We start from the raw sequence: 26,830 nt of genomic DNA, 5'->3' as shown, positions 1-26,830 counted from the left end.
AGCCTTTTTCCTCAGATGGTGATGGCTAACACTAGGGGACATAGCTTTAAATTGAGGGGTGAGAGATATAGGACAGATGCTAGAGGTAGGTTCTTTACTCAGAGTAGTAAGGGCGTGGAATGCCCTGCCTGCAGCAGTAGTGGACTCGTCAACATTAAGAGCATTCAAATGGTTATTGGATAAACATATGGATGATATTGGAATAGTGTAGATTAGATGGGCTTTCGATTGGTTCCACTGGTCGGCGCAACATCGAGGGCCGAAGGGCCTGTACTGCGCTATAATGTTCTATGTTCTAACTATTGTGATTCCATTTTTCAGCACTTGACCCATAGCCTTGTAAGCCTTGGCATTGCAAGCGCACATATATATACTACTAAAATGTTATGACGATCTCTGCCTCCTTAACCATTTGAGGCAGTGAGTTCCAGACTCTCTCCATCCTTTGGGTGAAAATATTTTCCCTCTCATCCCCTCTAAACCTGGGGGGCACTCGGCATATAAGTTATTCCCTGTTTTCAGAACGGTTTTTGGAGTCTTCAGGTGTTGACTTTTTATATGCTGCAATCTATGATAACTTTGGCTATTCGAAAGGCCTTTTTTTAATGGAAGTCTTCACTTCAGCTTCTAGTTCTGTTGCTGGAGCTGTTGGAATGCCAACATCTGGAGAGAGTGAGTCAGATGATTCTGAAATGGGCCGACTGCAGGGTGAGTACTCACTAGATCTAATTGTACAGTGGCATTTGCCTTATAAACCAGTTGTATTGATCACAATTTAACCAAATGAGTTGCCTGATTTCACTAAGAAAAAGTACTTCGAACATGAAGTCAGATAGTGTAACATATATACCAAAACCACCTTTCCTGTTCTCAGGTTGTTGCAAAGTGCTTCACAAGTTAATACAAGGACTTGCAATTGATCGGTAATAGGGTCTGGCAGAAAACTAGCATTTTATAATAGAAGCCAACATATTTGGATTAAAATAATTTTCTATTCAAGGCCATCAGTCTACACTGATGTAATTTCCTGAATTTGATCTGAACAGTCGCGAAAGCAAGTACCTTTTGATTTAAAGTACATTTTCGACTTGCATGAAACTGCTGTTGCAGATCCAATTTTTTTGCTTTTGTTGATTTTTGGAAGAAATGAAGAGCGTAATAGATCCACAATGCAAATTTTACATACAGATAAAAGTTTTTTTTAAAAATCTATTCCCTTTCCTTGCCCTCATCTTTTTCAGCATGATGGCAGTAAGGTTGCAAACAGTCTGATTCAGCCTCATTTGTATTCTTCAGTTTTGGCCTACTCATGGAAAAGTGGATTGAACTGTGCACATTTGAAAATTTAAAGTCTCACTAAATGCAGAAATTGGTTCGGTGCTGCCTGCTAATGCTCCCATTGAACCAAATTCTATTCTACTTCCATGTGCTTCACTGGTATCTAATCATGCTTATCTTGTTGCAGCTTTATTAGAGGCACGTGGCCTTCCACCCCATCTTTTTGGCCCCCTTGGTCCACGAATGTCCCAGCTTTTTCATAGAACAATTGGAAGTGGAGCAAGTGAGTAATTATTGAAGTATTATAGTATTACAGCACAGAAGGAAGTTATTCAGCTTGTCGTGTTCATGCCAGCTCTCTACAGGAGCATTTTGGCTAGTTCCACTCCTTTGCTATTTTCTGGCAGCAGTGCAATTTTTTTCTCTTCAGGTGTTTATCCAATTTCCTTCTGATTGAATCTACCTCCACCGTGTGCACAAACACAACCAGTGCATTCCAGGTCGCAACCAGTTACTTAACAAAAAAGGGTTTTCCTTGTGTCATTAATTCCTTTGATATTCTCCTTTTACATTGGTGTCTTCTGATACATGGCCCACCTGCCAATGAAAGCAGTTTGCCTTTATCTCTACTCTGTTTAGACCCCTCATGATTTTGAACATCTCTACTAAATCTCCCCTAAATCTTCTCTAATGCGATCAACCCTAGCTTCTCCAGTTTATCAATATAGTTGAACACCCATCCCTGGTATTATTCCCATAATCTTTTCTGCAGCCTCACCAATGCCTTCACATCCTTTCTGAAATGTACGCTGAGAATTGGATAGATATTCTGGTTGAGGTCACAAGTATTTTATAAAAGTTTACCATAACTTGAGTTTTGTTCTATCGGTGGCAGTGTGGTATTGTCACTGGACGACGACTCTTGGATCACTTGCTAACGAGTGTGATAGGTTTTTGTGCCACTGGTCATGGGTTCTGCGTGTCCTTTCATGGCCTGATGAACCTGTCCCTGGAGCTGTATCTCCGACAGCAAACATGGCTGGTGCTTCCAGAGGGTGGAATTGGTCCTTGGACTTGATCGCTGGCCTTCTTTTCTCAGGCTGCTTTTCCAGACCTCCTCGTGCTGGTAAAGGTCTCCCAGGCATTGACGCCTATGTTGTATTTCTTGAGGTAAACCTTCAGGTTGTCTTTAAAACGCTTTCTTTATCCTCCTGTTGTTTGGGTACCTTCCTTGAGCTGGACGAAGAAGATCTGCATTGGCAGTCAGGACTCTAGCATCCTAAGCACATGGCTGGCTCAGCAGAGTTGGTTTCGGATCATCAAAGCCTCGCTGCTGGTGCTCTTGTCTCCTCCTAGGACGCTGATGTTAGTCCACCTGTACTCCCAGCTGATGCAGAGGATCCATCTCATAATGTTAATGGTACTGCTCGGGGAACTTGAGGTGACATCTGTATGTAATCCAGCTTTCTGAGCCGTATGTAGGAGTCTGGAGTTGTCACTGGACTTGTAATTCAGAGACCCAATATAATGTTCTGGGGGCCAGAGTTTGAATCCCATCTTAACAGATATTTGATTTCAATACAACCTGGAATTAAATACCTAATAACCATGAAATTATTGTCGTCAAAACCCATCTGATTCACTGATCCCCTTTAGGAAAGCAAATCTGCTGTCCTTGCCTGGTCTGGTCTGGTCTGCATGTGACTCCAGACCAACAGCAATGTAGTTGACTCTTGACTGTCCTTTGAAGTAGCCTGGCAAGCCACTCAGTTCAGTTCAGGGTGTGAGGGTATAGAGGGATAGGGCCAAATGCAAGCAACTGGGATTAGCTTAGGGGTTTTTTTTTAAAAAAAGGGCGGCATGGACAAGTTGGGCCAAAGGGCCTGTTTCCATGCTGTAAATCTCTGACTCTATAACTAGGGATGGGCAATAAATGCTGGCCTTGCCAGCGATGCCCATATCCCACTAACTAATAAAAGCAAGTAAATGAAGCCTTTTGATCCATTTTCTCAACCTGCCCTGTTATCTTCAATCATTTATGCACAATACCCCCCAGTCTTTATTCCTACACCCACTTTAGAATTGCATTCTTTAATTTATATCGTCTTCTCTTATTTTTCCTATGAAATTATATTATTTCATTCTTCACTGCATTAAATTTCATTGCTGTTCCACCAGCCTCTGTCTCAAAGCTTGTAATATTCCAAGCTTTGAAATTGAAGTTGTGCCATTTTCACCTAAATATAAGGTCATTAATATAAATCAAGAATGTAGTATACTCTTTCTCAAATCCAACAAAAACACCATTGCCACTACCTGTTTAATGTCACTTTTTTATTCTGTTGTTCAACTTTACTGCAAGCCTTTGATGTGGTACTCAATACCCCACAGACCAGTAACGTTTTTATATTAGGGAAATCTGAAAACCCAGGTATTTACTAAAAGCATGCCACAATCTTCACTGTTTAAATCAAAATAATTTTGCTAAACAAAAATCAAAGAACATTAATATTAAATAGTCATATCCATTAAAGGTTCAAAGTATAATGAACCCAGTTAGCTATTCTCTAATAATAAAAGCAGAAAATATTGGCAAAACTCAGCAGGTCTGCAGCATCTGTGGATGAGGAACAGAGTTAATGTTTTGATTCAAAATATTGGCTTAAAAAGAGGGTCAAGGTGGAAGAAAGTTCGTGGTTTGAAGTTGTTGAACACAATGTTAAGTCCAGAAGGCTGTAAAGTGCCCAATTGGAAGATGAGGTACTGTTCCAGTTTGCATTGTGCTTCACTGGAACATTGCAGCAGGCCAAGGGTGGAAATAGACATGAGAGCAAGATGGTGAGTTCATGTGACAAACGATGGGAAGGTTGGTGTCATGCTTGAGGACTGAGCAAAGGTGTTCCCCAAGGCAGTCCCCAGTCTGCATTTAGTTTCCCTAATGTTTTGGAGACTGTGTTGGGAGCAGCAAATAAAGTCAGCCAAATTGAAGGAGATGCAAGTAAAATGTTGCTTCACAAAGGATTGTTTAGGCTTTGGACAGAGGAGAAAAGGGCATGTGTTACACCTTATGTGATTTCATGAGAAGGGATGAGAAGTGGGGGTGATGGAGGAGTGGACCTAGGGGTGCCGGAGGGAACTGTCCTCACAATGCTGACAGGAGGGGAGGGCAAGATGTGTTTGAAGGTGGCATCATAATGGGTTGAACACGCTTGAGCACCGTCAGCCACAGTAGAGAGGATCCTGGAAAAGGCAGACGCATCAGACACATTGTTTTGATAGGTGGCGTAATTGAAACAGATGCAATAGAGGTGGAGAAGCTGGGTGAATGGGGTGGAGTCCTTTTGGGAAGTAAGGTGTGAGAAGCTGTAATGGAGGAAGTTGAGAGAGTCGGTAGGCTTGTAATGAATATTGGTAAATCGTCTCCCAGAAATAGCAACAGAGGTCAAGGAAAAGAAGGGGAATGTTGGCGATGGACCGTGAGAGAAGTGGAAATTGGAAGCAAAATCAATATTTTCCAGGTCCAGACAGGAGCATGAAGTGCATTGATACAATCATTGATATACAGGATAAAAAGTTGCAAGGGGGATCCGAGTAGGACTGGAACAAATTGTTCCACAACAGTCAGATATAACTGGGGCCCAAAATTATTTGGACCAAGTGAGATAAGTTGAAGGACCGATTGAGTGAGGGAACAAATTCAGCTAGGCAACAGTAGTGGTGGATGGGGATTGTTCGGGCCTCTGCTCAACAGAGAAGCGTAGCCCCCTCAGACCATCCTGGTGTGGGGTAGACTTGTCAAGGGATTGGCTGTCCATTGGGAAGAGGAGGCGATTAAAGCCAAGAAACTGGAAATTGTTGGTATGACACAGGGCATCAGAGGAATTGTGAATGGAGGTAGGAAGAAACTGGGCAAGGGGAGGGAAAATAGAGTAAAGATCAAAATAAATTAGTTCTGTGGGGGGACTCTGTGGTGGAAAGATCTGCAGAGGAGATGAGGTAATTGACAGTCCTGGAAAGAATGGCTGTACGTTCGGTGGAGGGGTTATGGGAGGTAGGAAGAAGTTGCTGAGAGTTGGTGCTTGGGGTTGGACCTCTTTTTTTTCCCCCCCAGTGCATCGATGATTGGATCGATGCTGCTTCTTGCTCTGCACTGCATTAATCATGGGCAACTTTAGCTTTATAAATTGGGCTAATCAAATTGGAAATCATAGCCAAGAGAGTGAATTCATAGAGTGCACCCAGGATTTATTTTTGGAATGGAGTTTTTGTTATGGAGCTGACTAGGGATCGGGCTGTTTTGGATCTGGTAACGTGTAATGAGGTAGGTTAATAAATTTTCTCAAGGTTAAGGATCCCTTGGGAAGTTGTGATCACAATATGGAATTTAGCGTTCCATGAGTGAGCAAATTGTGTCTAAAAATCAGTGTTAAATTTAAAGAAGGGGAAATTACGAAGGAAGGAATTGGCCAAAGTAGACTGGTCATATAAATTACTAAGTAATACAATAGATGAACAATGGCAGACACAGAATTTATCACTCCCAGCAAAAATACAGTCCAATCAGGAGCAAAGACTCGAGCGGTGGAAGAACCCACCACATATAACCAAGCAAGTTCAGGAGGGTATTAACTTGAAAATGAAAACATACAAGGTGGTGAAGGTTAGTGGTAGGCAAGAAGAATGGAATAGATTCAGAATGCAGCAAAGATGGACTAAGAAAAATATACTGAGGGTAAGCTACCAAGAACATAAAAATAGACGATAGGAACTTTGTTAAAAGTAAGAGAGCATTGGCCCCTTACAGAATGAAACTGTAATTATGGAGAACAAAGTAATAGCAGAGGAGTTACATCTTTACTGTAGAGGCATCCCAGAATTAGTAAAATATACAGGGGAGGAATTGAATATAGTCACCATCACCAGAGAATTGGTTTTGGGCAAACTAATGAGGTTAAAGTCCCCGAGCAGTCCTGTGCAAGGACTACATGGAAATTACCCTGGAAATTTAAATTTCAATGGGCACTTACCTTGCACTAGAAACCATCCAAAATCCCAACTTAAATTGGAAATTTGGATAATCCCAACTGTTAGCAGAATGGCAATGCAAGAAAAGTTAGAACCATCCCCCTTCTCCCACTCCCTGACCATCTGATTCATCCTACCCATTTACGTTGTACACTTAACCTTTCCCCTGGTTTCTCAATATATTTAAACACCAGGACCTTTTAAATGTACCTGGTTTACTATAGCTGGTGCCATTAAAAAGGGGCATGGTTCACTTCCTGGGATGTTGCTGCCCTGCAATGGAAGGCCTCCAGAACCAGCTACACTGCACATTTCTCACTACATCTGTTTGAGAGTGTGAGAAATGTGCAACTTCGATCCTGGGTAAGGAAAAGTAGCTGAGTGACAATCTGACTGTGATTGCCACTCCTTGAAAGTTCTGGCCTTTACTCTAAATTGCTCCATATCTAACCTAAACAGTAATCACATTCGCCCCCTGACATTTGGTCCATTTCATCTACCTCATTCTGCCTATCCATGTTGGGCCAGATAGGTACTGACCAACAAAATTCTTAATACGTTTCATAAACTCTTCCCTCTTTGCCTTTTACACTACTGCTATCCCAATTTATATTAGGATAATTAAAGTCCCCCTCTCTTATCAATACTTTTTGCAGCTCTAATTTCCCTAGAACTTTACGCCTGCATCTTTCCTACTAATTGGTGAACCATAGAATATGCCTGGTAGTGCAATGGGATCCCTCTGATTCTTAACTCTAAATAGATTTTCCTCACTGTTAACAGCATTGTAATATTCTCGATCAATACTGTCACTTTCTTTCCATCCCTATCTTTCCTGAGCACCATATATCGTAACCAATCCTACTGTTTTTAAGCCAGGTCTCCATTATCACAATTTTTCTTTAAAGTTATTGTGACAATTTTATCTTCAATTAAACTTGCAATAGTTATTTCTAATGACAACATGCATCTGTCTTCCTTAGTTTGACAGAGTGGTGTTGCTTGTAGTGCTGTCAGACACAGCAAAGTGGAACTAACAGTGATACTTGAAATTACGGAAGAGCAGTTGAAATTCTAATGAGATGATTTTCTCAGGTTCAAAGGCGCAGCAGCTCCTACAGGGTCTACAAGCAACTGGAGATGAAAGTCAGCAACTTCAAGCAGTCATTGAGATGTGCCAGTTGTTGGTAATGGGAAATGAAGAAACGTTGGGAGGATTTCCAGTGAAGAGTGTTGTTCCTGCATTGGTAGGACCCATGAAATGCTTAATCGTCATTTTGCATTCTGAAACTATTATGCTTAACATGTTGAAATTTCATTTCTGTGGCACTCCACATACAAAAGGGGTCTTGCCTCTGAGTTCAAGGGTGATGTGCTGTAATGGTTTTTGATTTCAATGCCAAGGATGAATGTCATTTTGAAAACTTGAATGATCAATTCCAATGGGCATGGATAAATGCAAGATGGTGCTGACAGTTTTTTAAAAAAAACCAAAGGCCAAAAATGGATGTCAAACAGATTGAAAGAAAATAGTCTGATTTCAAACTAGTTGTTTTTCTGGTATATAACAAGTATACAATTGGTGCCATGAGTTTCATGAGAGCAACATTCCTGTTTCGAGTCTATTAATACTTGCATGAATACTTCGAGTTGACGTTCTCTTAAGCATTATAGCACATTATTTACTCCCAAATTTCTCATTTGCTTTGATAAGTTGTGAAAAATAAGGATAGCCTGTGAGAATTTTAGCTTTGATTGCATAACGTAGTAAATTTAATGTGGGGAAAAGTGATGTGCAAAGCCAGAATCTGCAGCAATGAATGTTCAACTTTAGTTTCAATTCAATTCGCATTATGATATGAAATTCACTGGAAAATACTCTGTTCAAGAAGTCTTTGGACTAGTTGGTGACAGGCAGCATGGTTCTATACCGGAAAGGTCATGTCTCATCAACTTGATTGAGTTTTTTGAAGAAGTGACAAAGAAAATTGATGAGGGAAGAGCTGTGGATGTCGTTTATATGGATTTTAGTAAAGTGTTTGACAAGGTCCCACACAGCAGACTGGTACAAAAACTAAAATCACATGAGATTTGGGGTGGGCTGGCTAAATGGATGCAGAACTGGCTTGGTTATAGAAGACAGTAGCGATGCAAGGGTGTTTTTCAGAATGGAGACCTGTAGCCAACGCCGGCATCTCCACATCATGACTAGTGGTGTTCATCAGGGATCAGTGCTGGGACCTCTGTTGTTTGTAGTGTATATATAAATGATCTGGAGGAAAATGTGGGTGGTCTGATTAGTTAGTTTGCGGGTGACACGAAGATTGGCGAAGTTACTGATAGTGCTGAGGATTGTCAGAGGAATCAACAGAATATCGATAGATTGGGGACTTGGGCACAGAAATGACAGATGGAGTTTAATCCAGACAAATGCGAGGTGATGCATTTTGGAGGATCAAATTTAGGTGGAAATTATACTGTAAATGGCAGAACCCTTAGGAATATTAACATAGAGGGATTTGGGCATGCAGGTCCACAGTTCCCTTAAAGTGGAACACAGGTGACCAAGGTGATTAAGAAGGAATATGGCATGCTTGCCTTCATCGGCTGGGCCATTCAATTCAGGAGTTGGGAAATCATGTTGCAGCTATATAAAACCTTGGTTAGGCTGCATTTGGAGTATTGCGTGCAGTTCTGGTCACATTACCAGAAGGACGTGGAAGCTTTGGAGAGGGTGCCAAGAAGGTTCATCAGGATGTTGCCTGGTCTTGAGGATGTTGGCTATGAGGAGAGATTGCATAAACTAGGATTGGTTTCACTGGAAAGACAGAGGTTGAGGGGAGATCTGATAGACGTCTACAAAATTATGAGAGGCATAGATAGGGTGGATAGTCAGAGGCTTTTTCCCAGGTGGAAGTGTCAATTACAAGGGGGCATAGGTTCAAGGTGAGAAGGGGAAAGTTTAAGGGAGATGTGTGGGGAAATTTTTTCACGCAGTTGAATGGTGCGTGCCTGGAACGTCAGAGGATGTGGTGGAAGCAGGCACATTAACAACATTTAAGAGGCATCTGGATGTGTATATGAACAGGGAGGAAATAGAGGGATATGGACCGAGTACGGGCAGAAGCTTTTTTTTAGTTAGGGCATCATGATTGGCACAGGCTTGGAGGGCCGAAGGGCCTGTTCCTGTACTGTACTTTTCCTTGTTCTTTTTGTTCTTTTGCATAAGTGTTTAGCCGTTATACACACTGCTTTAAATGGCGACCCCAGTGATTCTGAATTATTTTGGCAGATCAAGATCAAAGAACTTAAGCTTTGGGAGCAAATAATTATGATCATGAAATCAACTTATTTCTTGATTGCTAACTAATTGTTTCAATAAGTTGAAGAGTACAAGAAGTATTGGCTTAATCTGTCCGTATGTTGAACTTTTAAAATTTGTGACCATTGACTGCAATCACTGCACCTCCTGTGAAACTATTGGGTGGAATCCTGTGATGTTTTGAGCTGAACATGATTGAAATATGGAGTGTGAAGATACTGAAGTTTTGTTGTAGCTTGTAGTTGTCAACGATTTAGAACATAGAACATTACAGCGCAGTACAGACCCTTCGGCCCTCAATGTTGCGCTGACCAGTGAAACCAATCGAAAGCCCATCTAATCTACACTATTCCAATGTCATCCATATGTTTATCCAATAACCATTTGAATGCTCTTAATGTTGACGAGTCCACTACTGCTGCAGGCAGGGCATTCCACGTCCTTACTTCTGAGTAAAGAACCTACCTCTAACATCTGTCCTATATCTCTCACCCCTCAATTTAAAGCTATGTCCCCTCGTGCTATCCAACACCATCCGAGGAAAAAGGCTCTCACTATCCACCCTATCTAATCCTCTGATCATCTTGTATGCCTCTATTAAGTCACCTCTTAACCTTCTTCTCTCTAACGAAAACAACCTCAAGCCCCTCAGCCTTTCCTCATATGATTTTCCCACCATACCAGGCAACATCCTGGTAAATCTCCTCTGCACCCTTTCCAACACTTCCACATCCTTCCTATAATACGGCGACCAGAACTGTACGCAATACTCCAAATGCGGTCGCACCAGAGTTTTGTACAGTTGCAGCATGACCACCTGGCTCCGAAACTCAATCCCTCTACCAATAAAAGCTAACACACCGCACGCCGCCTTAACAGCCCTATCAATCTGGGTGCCAACTTTCAGCGATCTATGCACATGGACACCCAGATCCTTCTGTTCATCCACACTACCAAGTATCTTACCATTAGCCCAGTACTCTGTATTCCTGTTACTCCTTCCAAAGTGAATCACCTCACACTTTTCCACATTAAACTCCATTTGCCACCTCTCAGCCCAGCTCTGCAGTTTATCTATGTCCCTCTGTAACCTGCCACTTCCCTCCGCACTGTCTACAACTCCACCGACTTTAGTGTCATCCGCAAATTTACTAACCCATCCTTCTATGCCCTCATCCTGGTCATTAATAAAAATGACAAACAGCAGTGGCCCCAAAACAGATCCTTGTGGCACACCACTAGTAACTGAACTCCAGGATGAATATTTCCCATCAACCGCCACCCTTTGTTTTCTTACAGCTAGCCAATTCCTGATTCAAACCACTAAATCACCCTCAATCACATGTGTCCGTATTTTCTGCAAAAGCTTACCATGGGGAACCTTATCAAATGCTTTGCTGAAATCCATGTACACCACATCAACCGCTTTACCCTCATCCACCTCTTTGGTCACCTTCTCAAAGAACTCAATAAGGTTTGTGAGGCATGACCTACCCTTCACAAGACCGTGCTGACTATCCCTAATCAAATTTGTCCACTTCACTGACTTCTATCAAAATAAACATCAAGTTTGAGCAGAAATACGATAGCTAACCTTGTTTAAATTATCATCTTTGTTTTTAAATGTGCACAAAATAGCATTGCTAATCTTAATGTTCCTGACTTTCTAGATTATGCACATCCAACTCCTGTCAGTAATTAATGTCCTTATTGCTTTACAGATAACTTTGTTACAGATGGAGCACAACTTTGACATTGTAAGTATTTCTTACTAGTGTGGTTATTAAAGTTTTTTTTGAGATGGTTGTTCATTTACCGGTGTTTTGCTTACTTCTAATATGATAGATGAACCATGCTTGCAGAGCTTTGACTTACATGATGGAAGCTCTACCTAGGTCATCGGCTGTGGTTGTTGACGCTATTCCAGTCTTCCTGGAAAAGGTGAGAAGTTGACCAATTGCAAAAATTTTAAAATCTTTGAAACTAATAACAGCTGCATTCTTGCTGCTTGCTCTGAAAACATAATTTCACATTCCACATGTATGTCAACGGCATTAGGCTATACCTCACCACCTTCTCTCTCGTTGTCTCCAAATCATCAGACTGACTGTCCAGCATCTAGTACTGGATGACCAGAAATTTCCTGCAACTAAGCATTGTCTTCAATCCTCCTCAAAGCTCTATTCCCTCACCACTGACTCCATCCCTCTGGCAACTGTTCTGAGGCTGAACCAGACTGTTTGCAACCTAGCTGTCACATTGGAGCTGAGATGAACTTCCACACAAGTTTAAGTTTATTTGTGTCACAAGTAGGCTTACGTTAACACTGTAATGAAGTTACTGTGAAAATCCCCTAATTACCACACTCCAGTGCCTGTTCGAGTACACTGAGGGAGAATTTACAACAGTCAATGCACCTAACCAGCACGTCTTTCAGTCTGGGAGGAAATCGGAGCAGCTGGAGGAAACCTACACAGACACGGAGAGAACGTGCAGACTCTGCACAGTGATTCAAGCTGGGAATCAAACCTGGGTCCCTGGCGCTGAGAGGCAGCAGTGCTGTGTCACGGTGCCGTGTGACTGCTGATGCCACCTATTTCCGGTTCCATAATGTTGCCTGACACTGCCACTGTTTCAACTCGTCTGCTGCTGAAACCCTCTAGATTGGAGGGTGCTCACCCTCAACCTTGTCCTCTGTAAACTTAAGGTAATCAAAAACTCTGCCCAGATTCTGACTTGCACCATCTCGTTCACCCTTTGTGGGATGATCTACGTGGGTTCCTCGTTGAGCAGTACTTCATTTTTTGAACTAATTCCCTCATCTTGGATCCCTCCCTTGGCCTTGCACCACCTATTTCTGTAATATACTGCAGAGGCACAACCTTCAGATCCATACTCCTCTAATTCTCAAGGATCCCAAATTTTAATCACTCCACCATTTGTGGCATGCCTTCAGATGCCAAACCCGAAACTCAAAACTTCTTCCCTCAACCTCCCTTTGTCTTTTCTCCTTTAAAACACAGCACATTGACCAAGTTTTTGGCTATAGAAATCATAGAATCATAGAAACCCTACAGTACAGAAAGAGGCCATTCGGCCCATCGAGTGCACCGACCACAATCCCACCCAGGCCCTACCCCCATATCCCTACATATTTTACCCACTAATCCCTCTAATCTACGCATCCCAGGACACTAAGGGGCAATGTTTTAGCATGGCCAATCAACCTAACCCGCACATCTTTGGACTGTGGGAGGAAACCGGAGCACCCGGAGGAAACCCACGCAGACACGAGGAGAATGTGCAAACTCCACACAGACAGTGACCAAAGCCGGGAATCGAACCCAGGTCCCTGGAGCTGTGAAGCAGCAGTGCTAACCACTGTGCCACCGTGCCGCCATCTGTCTGAATATCTCTTATTTGGCTCAAAGTAAAAATTTGTTTTCTTTTGTGGGACATCAGTGTTTTTATTATAAAAGCTCGATATGAATGTAATTTTTTACTCTTGTTAAGTCCTGTCACTTGTACTAAATGTGAATATCTGATTCGTAATTCCAGGAATAAATTGTGGTAGTGTTAACGGTTATATTTAAACAACAAAACTGATACCTAATTCCCTTCACATCGTTCTTAGCATGGATTTTAAGACAGCTGTGGTACCTATATTGGAGTACTTGCTGTATTTTTGATTCTGGGAAAAGTGACTATAGATTGTGTTTCCACTTGGGCAGAGAATTGGACATTCGATTTTCTTACTTTGAGCAAATGGTGCTTCCTGTCCCTCCTTCCCCTGCCCTCCCCCACCTCTGACCACTTTTTGAAGGCTTTAAAGTATATAAAAGAGTAATCTTTGGCTAGCATTTGTTTCCACTCAGCATTGTATTCCTGAGGTTTAAAATGCTTCAATCTTTCCAAAGGAAATCCCAGTCCCACATTTAATTAACAAGTGCCAAAAAAAAGTACAAGACTGCATTTCCTATTAACTCTCTGGTTGTTTTGTGCAGGTTTCTGGAAATACAGTAATAGAAATGAAACTGACAAAAAAGACCTTAAATGCTTGTACTTTTACACTTTACAAATATCATTCCTGCAGCAAGGAGAAGATGACTAGACCACAAAACCACCCCTTTTCTAATACATGTTGCATCATTATCGGCTTTCAAATGATCTTTAATCCCTTATCCTTCCTGTAAAGCATTCAACTGCTGCTTGAATCTATTATCCCTGCTTCAGCAATCTCTTTGATTATTTTTTTTCTGCAAGTCTTTTGCTTGCTATGCAATACTGTTCTCTCTGCTTCCTTTCTTGGTTATTTGTAATGTGCCTCTAACATTTGAACACTCATGTACGAAGCATTCGGAACAAAATTAATGAGTTAACAGCACAGATAGAAGCAGAAGGGTATGATTTGGTGGCGATTACTGCGACATCATTACAAAGAGACCAGGTCTGGGAATTGAATATCCAAGGGTACTCAGCATTTTGGAAAGATAGACTGAAAGGAAAAGGAGATGGTCTAGCTTTGCTGGTGAAGAAAGGGATCGGTGCTGTAATGAGAAATGACATGAACACGGGAGATCAAGATGCAGAATCAGTCTGGGTAGAAATAAGTACTTGGTAGGAGTAATCTTTCAGCCCCAAGCAGTAGTTCTGCAGTGGGGCACAGTATAAACCAGGAAATACTGGGGGCTTGCAAGAAAGATACGGCAATAATCATGCGTGATTGTAATATGCACATAGATTGGAAGAATCAAATTGGCCAGGGTAGCCTGGAGGCAGAGTTCAATGAATGTATTAGATTGTTTCTTGGAACAGTATGTTATAGAACCAACCAGGGAGCAGGCTACTCTGGATTTGGCATTGTGTAATGAGGAGGGATTAATTGATGACCTCATAGTTAAGAACCCTCTAGGGAGTAGTGACCATAGTATGATATAATTCAAAATTCAGTTAGGGAGTGAGAAAATGGAGTCCTCACTAGCGTTCTTGAATTAATCAAAGGAAATTACATCGCCATGGGGACAGATTTGGCCCAAGTAGAGTGGGCAGGAAGGCTGAAAGGTAGGACAGCGGATGAGCAGTGGCAGTTGTTTAAGGAGATACTCCAGTCCTCACAACTAAAACATATCCAAATGAGGAAGAATGATGGTAAGGGGGGTAAAAAACATCCATGGCTAAACAAGGAGGTCAAGGACACTATAAAGACAAAAACTAAGGTGTACCATATTGCAAAGGCCAGTGGCAGGCTGGAAGATTGGGAAATTTTCAAACATAAACAAAGGGATATTTAAAAAGTAATAAAAAGAGCCAAGGTAAATTGTGAAAGAAAAGTAGCGCAAAATATCAAGAAGGATAGCAAATCTTCTAGTATATAAAAGGGAATAGAGTCGCTCAGGCGAATGTTGGTCCCTTGGAAAATGAAACTGGAGTTAATAGTGGAGAACACTGAAATGGCAGAGACACTAAATCAATACTTTGCCTCAGTTCTCACGGTGAATGACACTGGTACCATTCCTAAAGGAACAGGCAAGTCAGAGGTAATACAAAGGGTAGAACTTGGAACAATCAACATCAATAGGGAATATGTACTCAGCAAGCTATTGGGATTGAGGGCAGATAAGTTCCCCCGGGTCTGATGGCCTACATCCTAGGGTATTAAAGGAAGTGGCAGTGGAGATAGTGGATCCATTGGTTATAATATTCCAAAATTCCCTGGACACAGTAAAGGTTCCAATGGATTGAAAAAATGCTAATGTAAAATGCCCTTATTCAAAAAGGGAGGGAGGCAAAATGTGGGAAATTACAGACCAGTTAGTTTAACATCTGTTACTGGGAAAGTGTGAGAATCGATTATCAGGACATTTGGAAAGTCAAAACACTATCCATCAGAGTCAGCATGGTTTGATGAAAGGCAAATCATGTTTGACTAATTTGCTAGAGTTCTTTGAGGATGTAACAAAGTGGATAATGGGGATCCTTGAGATGTAGTATATCTGGACTTCCGGAAGGCGTTTGATAAGGTGCCGCACAAAAGGTTAATTCACAAGGTTAGATCACATGGGATTGGGGTTATTTATTAGCTTGGTTAGGTGACAGGCTGATGGACAGAAGACAGAGTCGGGATAAGTGGTATTTTTCTGGATGGCAAGAAGTAATTAATGAGGTGCCACAGGGTTCTGTTCTTGGGCCCCAGCTATTTACAATCTATATTAATGACTTGGATACAGGGATAGAAGGCTCTGTCGCCAAATTTGCAGATGTCACAAAAATAGGTGCGACAGTAAGTTGCAATGAGGAAATAAGAACCTTATAAATGGATATAGATAGGTTAGCAGAGTGGGCCAAAATGTGGCGGATGGACTTTAACGTGGATAAGTGTGAGGTCACGCATTTTGGTCAGGAAAATGGGAAGGCAAATTATCTAAATGGGGAGAGACTTCGGGGTGCTCCGGTGCAGAGGGATCTGGGTGTCCTCGTTCATGAGTCACGCAAAACGAGCATGCATGTATAGCAGATAATAAAGAAAGTGAATGGAATGCTGACATTTATATCTAAAGGAGTAGAATATAACGGTAAGGAAGTATTGTTGCAACTATACAAGGCATTGGTGAGGCTACACCTGGAGTATTGTGCACAGTTTTGGTCCCCGTATTTGAGGAAAGATATAGTGGCATTGGAGGCAGTTCAGAGGAGGTTCACTAGGTTGATTCCAGAGATGAGGGGTTGGTCCTGTGAAGAGAGATTGAGCAGTTTAGGCCGATACTCTCTGGAATTTAGAAGAATGAGGGGAGATCAAATTGAGATATACAAGATGGTAAAGGGTATGGATAAAATAGACGTGGAGTGGATGCTTTCGCTGGTGGGGCATTCTAGGATGAGAGGTCATAGTCGTAGGATAAGGGGTAGCAAATTTAAAACACAGCTGAGGAGAAACTACTTCTCCCAAAAGGTTGTGAATCTGTGGAATTCACTACCCCAAAGTGTGGTGGGTGCTGGGACAGTGAGTAAATTTGAGGAGTTAGACTGATTTTTTAATTGGTAATGGGTTGAAGGGCTATGGGGAGAAGGCAGAAAAATTGGGGTGAGGAACCTACCAGCCGTGATCAAATGGCGGAGCATGCTCGATGGGCCGAATGGCCTAATTCTGCTCCTATATCTTATGAACTTATCATTGAGAGCAGTTTTTCTGGACTCGACTTGTCAGTGCCTTCCCTAATCTTGAACATATTGTTGAGTCACCTCAATTCTGTCTTTCAAAGAAAAGTTAACCTTTTCATAATTTCTAAAATAACACAAAATATATCTATTGTAGATGACCAGGGTTAGATATTCTACGCTGGGTGACAGGTCTTTTTCAGCATCAGCAAAGCCCTTTGACATTAATTTTGCCTCTGCGAACCTTGTGTTCCTCCAATTCTCACCTCCCTGTGCATCCCCAATTTCCTTTGACTGTCCAGTGGCTACGGTGCCTCCGGTCGTTGAGATGCAAAACTGGATTTCTCATCCTAAAGTACTCTGCCCCTCCTGCAACTTCTCCTTTAAAGCATTCGTTTTAATGTCTGTCTCCTTGACTGTCTGAAATATCTTCTTGAGTAGCTTGGTGTTGAATTGTGTTTATTACTCCAGTGAAGCACATTGGGATGCTTTAATATTTTAAAGATGCCATATATGTGCCAGTCGTGGTGTCTAATGTTTTATTGTAGCTAAATATTTGAGCAAGTTTGTAAATTTATCCAAAGATCAATCTTCGGTTTGTGGTACAATTAATTGTTTTATTTACCATTCGTTCTATTGACTGATTGCTTTTAGTTCCTGGTTCCCTAACCTTATATTTATCAATTTGCACCTGGTCTAGTTACTGAAAAGATATGATTTTTTATGAACTTGTTCATGTTTAATCTTTTCAAATTTAGAAGTTTTTACTTCAGGTAATGTGATCAAAATTTAAGATGTACTTGGAGATGAGATGCTAGTGCCTTGTCCCACTCGAGTATTCTGATACTAACCTCTTGTCACACTGAAATAATGCTGTTAATGTCTCCTTTGATTTTCTGTTTTAAGCTAATTGTGCAGCATTTAAAATTTGTCCCAATTCCATTAATTGGCCATTAATCTCCAATATAGAAAGATGATTCCTCCCATCGTTCCAATTGTAAATCAACTTGTTACCTGTCTGATTTTTTTCATCATACAAGCTTTTAAACTCTTGCAGGATGAGGATCCAATATTTTAAGCTAAGAGCAATCTATTTGTACTGCAGTGAATTGTGAAGTCTTAATTTAAACTTGCAGTTTGAGAAAAAAAACTCGAATTGCAAGGTTGGCATCAGTGCAAGAGTATTTGACTAATATTTTTAGCATGATTTTGTTTTGGTTCTCATGATAGTGGACAGTGACCTTTAAGGACCATGGTCTGCATGGTATAGATTGTATACTTTTCTGTAATTTAATATGTTCTGTTGTGAAACTGTTATCTGTCGACCAAGAGTGCATTATAAATCTTTTCACATGCATAAATTCCATCCTTGTTTCTAGCTACAAGTCATTCAGTGCATCGATGTGGCTGAACAAGCTTTGACTGCTCTAGAAATGTTATCACGCAGGCACAGCAAAGCCATTTTACAAGCTGTGAGTACTATCAATTTTTATTCATGTGAATGAAGAAACACATCTCCAGTCCTTAAAGTTCATATATAAATTACTCCTCCCTTTTATTCTGTGATGCAGGTCAGGGTACAAATGTAAACCAGCAGCTCTATAGTCCAAATAGTGAAAATGGTCAGAAGGAGGCCAATTGACCCATCATATCTGTACTGGCTCTCTGAAGACGCAATTCACCTTGTGCCATTCCACCACATTTTTCCCCATAAGCCCTACACGTTCTTCCTTTTCAGGTAATCCGGTTCCCTCTTAGAATGCCCCAATTGAATCTGCCACCACAACATTTTCAGGCAGATCCTAACCACTTGCTGCATGAGATTTTTTTTTCTCATATCATTGCTCCTCTTGTCCATTGCCTTAAATCTGAGCCCATTGGTCCTTGATCCTCCCACCAAAGAAATAAAGAACAATACAGCACAGGAACAGGCCCTTCGTCCCTCCAAGCCTGCACCGATCATGTGTTCCTAACTAGACCATCCGTTTGTATCCCTCTATTCCCAGTCTGTTCATGTGGCTATCTAGATAAGTCTTAAATGATCCTAGCGTGTCTGCCTCAACCACTTTGCTTGGTAGTGCATTCCAGGCCCCCACCACCCTCTGTGTAAAATACGTCCCCCGCATATCTGTATTGAACCTTTCCTCTTCCCCTCCGCCCCCCCCAACCCCGCCCCCTCCCCCCTTACCTTGAACTTGTGACCCCTTGTGTTTGTCATTTCTGACCTGGGAAAAAGCTTCCAACTGTTCACCTATTTTTGCCCTTTATAATTTTATAAACTTCTATTAGGTCGCCCCTCATCCTCCGTCTTTCCAGGGAGAACAACCCTAGCTTACTCGATCTCACCTCATAGCTAATACCCTTCATAGCAGGCAACGTCCTGGTAAACCTTTTCTGCACTCTCTCCAAAGCCTCCACGTCCTTCTGGTAGTGTGGCGACCAGAACTGGACGCAGTATTCCAAATGTGGCTTAACCAACGTTCTGTATAACTGCAACATCATATGCCAACTTTTATATTCTATGCCCCGTCCAATAAAGGCAAGCATGCCATATGCCGCCTTCACCTTTTCCACCTGTGCTGCCACCTTTAAGGATCTGTGGGCTCCCACACAATCAGAATATTTTCCCTCTATTCATTGGTCATGATTTTGAATGCCTCTTGACTTTCTCTTTTCCATGGAGAAAAGCTCCAACTTCTCCAATCTATCCACATAACTGAAGTTCCTCATTCCTAGAACTATTCTCGTGAATCTTTCCTGCGCTATCTTTAATGACTTGCTATCCTTCCTAAAGTGTGGTGCCCAGAACTAGATGGGATACTCTGGTGTTTTATATAGGTTTAAATAACTTCCCTGATTTTGTACTCTGTCCTTATTGATAAAGTAAGTACAGTAAGAAGTTTAACAACACCAGGTTAAAGTCCAACAGGTTTATTTGGTAGCAAAAGCCACACTATCTTTCGGAGCGCTGCCCCTTCGTCAGGTGAGTGAGTGTTCTATTCACAAACAGGGCATATAAAGACACAAACTCAATTTACAAAATAATGGTTGGAACGTGAATACTTGCAGCTAATCAAGTCTTTAAGATACAAACAATGTGAGTGGAGAGAGCATCAAGACAGGCTAGAGAGATATGTATTGTCTGCAGACAGGACAGCCAGTGAGACTCTGCAGGTCCAGGCAGGCTGTGGGGATTACAAATAGTGTGACATGAACCCAATATCTCGGTTGAGGCCGTCCTCGTGTGCGGAACTTGGCTATCAGTTTCTGTTCGGCGACTCTGCACCGTCGTGTGTCGTGAAGGCTGCCTTGGAGAACGCTTACCCGAATATCAGAGGCCGAATGCCCGTGACCGCTGAAGTGCTCCCCAACAGGAAGAGAACAGTCTTGCCTGGTGATTGTTGAGCGGTGTTCATTCATCCATTGTCGCAGCGTCTGCATGGTTTCCCCTTCGTTGTCCAGTACTTCCCCGGAGCGGAGAAGCTACGGCATCTCCTCCGGAGCCTTCAACATGTCATTGATGAAGACGAACATCTCGCCAAGGCCATCCCCACACCCCCACTTCTTGCCTTCAAACAACCGCACAACCTCAAACAGACCATTGTCCGCAGCAAACTACCCAGCCTTCAGGAGAACAGTGACCACGACACCACACAACCCTGTCACAGCAACCTCTGCAAGACATGCCGGATCATCGACACAGATGCCATCATCTCACGTGAGAACACCATCCACCAGGTACACGGTACCTACTCTTGCAACTCGGCCAACGTTGTCTACCTGATACGCTGCAGGAAAGGATGTCCCGAGGCATGGTACATTGGGGAAACCATGCAGACGCTGCGACAATGGATGAATGAACACTGCTCGACAATCACCAGGCAAGACTGTTCTCTTCCTGTTGGGGAGCACTTCAGCGGTCATGGGCATTCGGCCTCTGATATTCGGGTAAGTGTTCTCCAAGGTGGCCTTCACGACACACGGCGGCGCAGAGTCGCTGAGCAGAAACTGATAGCCAAGTTCCGCACACATGAGGACGGCCTCAACCGGGATATTGGGTTCATGTCGCACTATTTGTAATCCCCACAGCCTGCCTGGACCTGCAGAGTTTCACTGGCTGTCCTGTCTGGAGACAATACACATCACTTCAGCCTGTCTTGATGCTCTCTCCACTCACATTCTTTTGTATCTTAAAGACTTGATTAGCTGTAGGTATTCACATTCCAACCATTATTCATGTAAATTGAGTTTGTGTCTTTATATGCCCTGTTTGTGAAAAGAACTCGCACTCACCTGACAAAGGGGCAGCGCTCCGAAAGCTAGTGGCTTTTGCTACCAAATAAACCTGTTGGACTTTAACCTGGTGTTGTTAAACTTCTTACTGTGTTTACCCCAGTCCAACGCCGGCATCTCCCCATCATGACTTATTGATAAAGGCCAGGGTACTTCATGTTTTACTAACTACACACTCAACAAGCTCTGTCACCTTCAGTGACTTATGCACACATACACCCAGCTCCCTCTGCATACCCTATAGAATTGTATGTACCCGTTTTCTTGCATTATCTGTCCCAAGCTCTTCCCACTACAATGAATCACTTCACATTTTTCCACATTGAATCTCATCTGCCTTGTGTCCACCCATTTCATCAACTTGTCTCTGTCCTTTTGAAGTTCTGTACATCCTTCTCATTGTTCACACTACTTGCAAGCTTTGTATTGTCTGTACATTTTTAAATTGCGCCATCTGGAAAACAACCGTTCACCTCTACTCTGTTTCCTGTCACTCAGCCAATTTCGTATGCATGTTCCTACTGTCCCTTTTATTCCAGTCTCCAACCTTGTTCACAAGTCTGTTGGCTGGCACTTTATCAAATTGTTTTGGAAATCCTTGTAAACCTCCAACAGCCTTACCTTCATCAAAAACTGTTTAAGTTACTTAAATGTTATTAGTCATTTGTGTGAGACATGATAGAAATTGTGACCAGGGGATGCTAAGTTTTTGCTATTCCTTCCTGGTACTCTATTCACGAATTGTAAGCACAGGTAACTGGTGCAGATCAGGAGTGGTATTTCTGGTCTAATTATACATTAATTGGATGATTAATTGTACTCAGTTGGTGGCCATTAACTGGGGACTCTGTGTGCTCGTGTATGAAGGAGCAGGCTGAAAGTGTATTTTATATTGGCACTGCATTCTATTTAATGTATGCCTGTACAAATAAAAGCTAGTAAATCTCTCAAAGCTAGACTCGAGTCTATCCTTCACTGCTTTGCTATTTGAATTGTGAAATCTAGCCTGGTTTTTCTTTCCCATTTTCTCCCCTCCTTTATACTGATAGAGGTGAATTGCTGCATATCCTTTTGAGGTATGCTGTATGGTTGAAGGAAGCTTCAGTAAGTAAATCCAAAAAAAAGGAGCCTTTTCTAGATCTCTTGTGTAGTGCCATGGGACAAGATAGATGGTGGAGATGAATGTGTGACTGGAGAGAGATTGCAGGAAGGGAAGGCGTTCGTGTTCTGGGGTGTTGGGACTAGTTCTGAGGCAGATGGAACCTATATAAACTGATGGGTTTGCACCTCCACAGGACTTGAGCCAGTATTATGGCAGGGAAACTTGTTCTGTGGGGGAGGTTTAAACGAGCTGGACAGGGAAATGGAAACCTGGGCGTAGATTCAAAAGGTTGAGCAGCAAAACTGAACATGAAAACAAAAATCTAGCGATCATGGAACGCAGGCAAAACGGACTGGAAACTAGACAAAAAGGGAGTTTTGTAGTGATTAGTGGTTGTGTACTGAGTTGATTACTAAGACCAGCCAAGGGCATAGGTTTTGAAGAAACTGATATAACTAGACTGAATCTAGTGTTTTCTTCACCTCAAAAAATTCCATCTTATTCCCTTAAGCTTGTTGCTCACAATATTCCAGTGATATCCAAGAAATCAACATCTGTTATTTCTAGATGAATATTTTTGATGGAGAAAAGGAATTTGTGTAAAAATGATATTGTTTAAGATTGTTTCGCGAAATGTGTTCTTTTCTCCTTGTTCATCTCATCACCTTCATTCTGCCAAAATAATGCTAATTACTCTTTTTCATAACTTTTAAGGGAGGATTGGCTGACTGCTTGCTGTACCTGGAGTTCTTCAGCATCAATGCCCAGCGAAATGCCCTGGCAATAGCAGCAAATTGCTGCCAAAGTATTACTCCTGATGAATTTCACTTTGTTGCTGATTCATTGCCCTTATTAACCCAGAGGCTCACTCATCAGGTAGTGAAGAAACATTTTCTGTTGATGGCGATGTGTGTCAATTCTGTGGATTAATTTTTTCACAACTTGTATTGAATAACATAAATGTAAAAACCCAAAACCAAGGTTATTGTAGTGTTCATAATAGCTGCATTTATTGGCTTGGTTTGGCCAGTGGCTCGTGGTGAACCTGCTACTGTCAGTGCCACCCTTTATTTATTTTATTTATTCATTCATTCATTCACTGAATGTGGCATTGCTGGCTCGACCAGCATTTGTTTCCCATCCCTTGAAAAGATGGTGATCAGTTGCTTTCTTGAACTGCCGCAGTCCATGTGACATAGACCCACAGTGCTTGTAAGGAAGAGTGTTCCAGGACTTTGATCCACTAACAGTGAAGGAATGACGATATAATCCCAAATCAGCATGATATATGACTTGGAGGGGAGCTTGTACATGGTGTTTCCATGCATCTGCTGCCTTTTTCCTTTTTAGGTGGTAGAGGTCACAGATTTGGAAGGTGCTGTTGAAGGGGATTTACACATCAGTACAACCCTGCTGGCTCTCTTTAGTGGCATTATTGACCGACTTTTATGCTGTCCTAGAGCCAGACTCTGCATTCCTAGCATTTTGGATTCCGTGGTGTACTATTTCCGGGAAGACCAGCTAAATGTGACAAGTTTAATATGGGAAAGCAGCTCTCACTCCCAAAATTTAGGCTCAGTACACAGAGTTTTGTGACTCTTGCTACTTTGAAACAGAATTCACATCTTAATATGTCAACTATTTCTTATGCATTCCTGAGCGGTGAGTTGAACATGGAAGTTTCCAATTGTTGGTTTTAAGTATTTCATGCTCCTAAATGTCAGTTGGAAGAAAAGTACTTGTGTTCAGTATTTTGCTATAAAGAACAGAGAAAAGTACAATGCAGGAACAGGCCCTTCGGCCCTCCAAGCCTGTGCCAATCATGATGCCCTAATTTAAAAGAAACCTTTTGTCCTTGCTCGGGCCGTATCCAACTATTTCCTCCCTATTCACGAACCCATCAGATGCTTCTTCAATGTTGCTCATGTGCCTGCTTCCACCACGTCCTCTGGCAGCGTGTTCCAGGCACCCACTCCTCCTCCGCACATTTCCCTTAAACTTTCCCCCTCTCACCTTGAACCTGTGCCCCCTTGTAATTGACACTTCCACCCTTGGTAAAAGCCTCTGACTATCCACCCTGTCTATGCCCCTCATTTTATAGACCTCGATCAGGTCTTTCATCAGCCTCTGTTTTTCCAGTGAAAATTTCTGCAATTATGCAATTTCTCCTCATAGCCAACAGCCTCGAGACCAGGCAACATCCTGGTGAACCTTCTTTGCACTCTCTCCAAAGCTTCCACATCCTTCTGATAATGTGGTGACCAGAAGTGCACGCAGTACTCCAAATGCGGCCTAACCAAGGTTTTATATAGCTCCAACTCTTACTGAATGAATGTTTAAACCTTGCTTTAGTATAACGATTTTCAATTCAATGTTTTAAATTTGCAATTCATTGTGCGTTAACCCACATATGAAGAATACAAATTAAGCATAAACCTAAAGATAAAACATATTCCTATTATCCACAAATGCAGATAGCCCTCGACTTTCAAACAGTGTTTATATTTGTAAATTGACACCCAGATCCGTCTTTCCCACATTAGTTTTGACCTTATGGTACTGTCAGTGGCAACCTCCCAATGCCATGTTAGTTGCAAAGCAACTTATTGGCATCCATACGCACATGCGCATCAATATTCAGTACTTGGTGCCTTTTCCAAAGTGTTTCTTAAAATTTGGAGTTTCTTGGCCCATAATAATGGCAGAAAAGTTCAAGTCTAGTGCAAGGGATGTTTCTTCTAAGAAATGTGGAGAGATTACTATGGAAACAAAAATGAAAATAATTAAGAGGTCTGTAATGAATGAGACAAAACGTTGGTCGAGAAATTGGTTTACCTTCAGATATGTCCCTGAATGACTACAGTGAGTATCCTGAAAGACAAACTAAGAACTCAGCGGCACGTTGAGGCGTCCAGCTCCTAAGTTTAGGCATAATTCAGGAAAGGCTAAGAGTCTTTAAGATCTGAAGAAGCAGCGGGGGAAGAATTCTAATGTTGAGCCTTGTAATGTAAATAGGTTAATGTGTTTTAAAACTAGGGTCAATTTGTATCGCATCGGGGTGTCCAGTGAAGCTGCCAGTGCTGTTAAGGAGGTAGTTTGTCTTTTTCCTGAGGCATTGGCTGAAATCATTGAAGAGGGTGGGTATTGTGCTCAGGAAGTTTTTAATGCTGACCCCTTTGTTTAAAAAAAATTGAATTCAAATTTCATCATCTGGTGGGATTTGAATTCAGGTCCCCAGATCTTGCTCTGGGTTTCAGTGACAATACCATTACACCATTGCCTCCCAGTGTGTGGTTTTCAGAAACTGATTGTCGCAAGTCAAAGGATTGTTGGCACAACTTGCTATCTGTTTTCTAACAGCTTAATGCACAGGTTGCTGCCATAGTCACTAAGATAAATACTTCACGTCACCTTTCCCATAAAACAGTCTAAGTCTTCCTAGACCTCCCAACAATCAAACCATCTAGGGTTACAAAGGCAAATTCCAGTACAGGACACGTGACTCCTTTCATTTTACTCTAAATTTAAAGACATACTAAAACAGGTCTTATAAACCTCAATACAACATTAAAACAAATCTGGATAACGAAAATTGTTTATTATACTCCCAACATTAACTGTAGTATTAATATGTATAGGTACAAATGAAATTCAATAAACTTGACCAGAGGAAATAGTAAGTCCATTCTTTGTGAAGTGTCAAAGAATGGTTACAGTATAGGAGAAGGTCCTTTGGAAGCAAAAAGGCACAAGAATATGGATGAAGTAATGAAAAAAGTAAGATGTCTTGTCAAAGAACCTTGAGCTGAATTAGCTGTTTCACCATGTCGGATTCTGTTTTGATACTTCAATGACAAAACATCCTCTGAAATAATTTTGTGATTGTAGTTGAAAATTGCTAACTTGGGACCTGGTGTAATATTTAAAAAGGCAACTTTTTGTTTCTGATTAGGATAAGAAATCTGTCGAAAGTACTTGCCTGTGTTTTGCTCGACTGGTGGACAACTTTCAACATGAAGAAGTAAGATATTTAAATGTGCTATTTTACCGATGACACTTCCAGTTTATATGCGGGAGCATTAGAAAGTTGTCAAAATCAAACTTCCTTCAGTTTTGTTTTATAAAAATTGTGTTGGAGGAAATGTTGTACATATTTGAATTGCAGAGCAGTTCATAGCCGCTGTGTGGTTGGTATATCTACAGTGGTGTTTATTTTGAAACTTTGTCCAGTGCTGGAAGTTGGCAGCTGAAATGCAAATTGCATTTTTAGCCTATTAAATGGAATTGGGAAATTATCACAAACCTCACTAAATAGCCTGAGATTTCATAATTTGGAGGAGCCTGTACTGAATCTTTTTATGGAAAGGATTTGTATGACCAAGAGCACCTTATAGTGCAACAGATAATTTGTTTCAGAAAGCGTTTATCTAAAAGTTAGATGAATTTTACTTTTTTTCTTTAACTAGTATACTTTTTTTAATAAGTACCTCATCTCTGGAAATACATTTTTGCTTTGGACGGGAATTTTTGCTTTGGTTGAAAGGCTTAGATGGCAAGAAGCAATCCGTTCTTAGACTTGTGGGTGGGAATGTGAAGAGCGCTGGTCTGGTGGAATTGTTTTCTGTTCAAGACCTAGTATTAGGTGACACTGGGTT

The 26,830-nt window shown here is 41.6% G+C and overlaps 1 protein-coding gene across 13 annotated transcripts in view; it reads left to right on the top strand.

The window, feature by feature from the left end:
• Positions 1-26,830, top strand: part of trip12 (thyroid hormone receptor interactor 12) — a 160,237-nt gene that overhangs the window by 60,043 nt on the left and 73,364 nt on the right. For all 13 annotated transcript variants that reach the window (XM_078205851.1, XM_078205845.1, XM_078205874.1 and 10 more), the window contains 8 exons: positions 625-708; positions 1,466-1,561; positions 7,399-7,550; positions 11,347-11,382; positions 11,471-11,566; positions 18,160-18,252; positions 22,890-23,051; positions 26,128-26,196. In XM_078205851.1, coding sequence (XP_078061977.1) covers positions 625-708; positions 1,466-1,561; positions 7,399-7,550; positions 11,347-11,382; positions 11,471-11,566; positions 18,160-18,252; positions 22,890-23,051; positions 26,128-26,196 — 788 coding nt within the window. The remainder of the gene's footprint in view (positions 1-624; positions 709-1,465; positions 1,562-7,398; positions 7,551-11,346; positions 11,383-11,470; positions 11,567-18,159; positions 18,253-22,889; positions 23,052-26,127; positions 26,197-26,830) is intronic.

This window comes from Mustelus asterias, chromosome 3 (assembly GCF_964213995.1).
Source record: "Mustelus asterias chromosome 3, sMusAst1.hap1.1, whole genome shotgun sequence".
Classification (NCBI taxonomy): Eukaryota; Metazoa; Chordata; class Chondrichthyes; order Carcharhiniformes; family Triakidae; genus Mustelus; species Mustelus asterias.
Note: the sequence above shows the minus strand (reverse complement) of the source record. Positions and strands in the feature narration are given on the sequence as shown.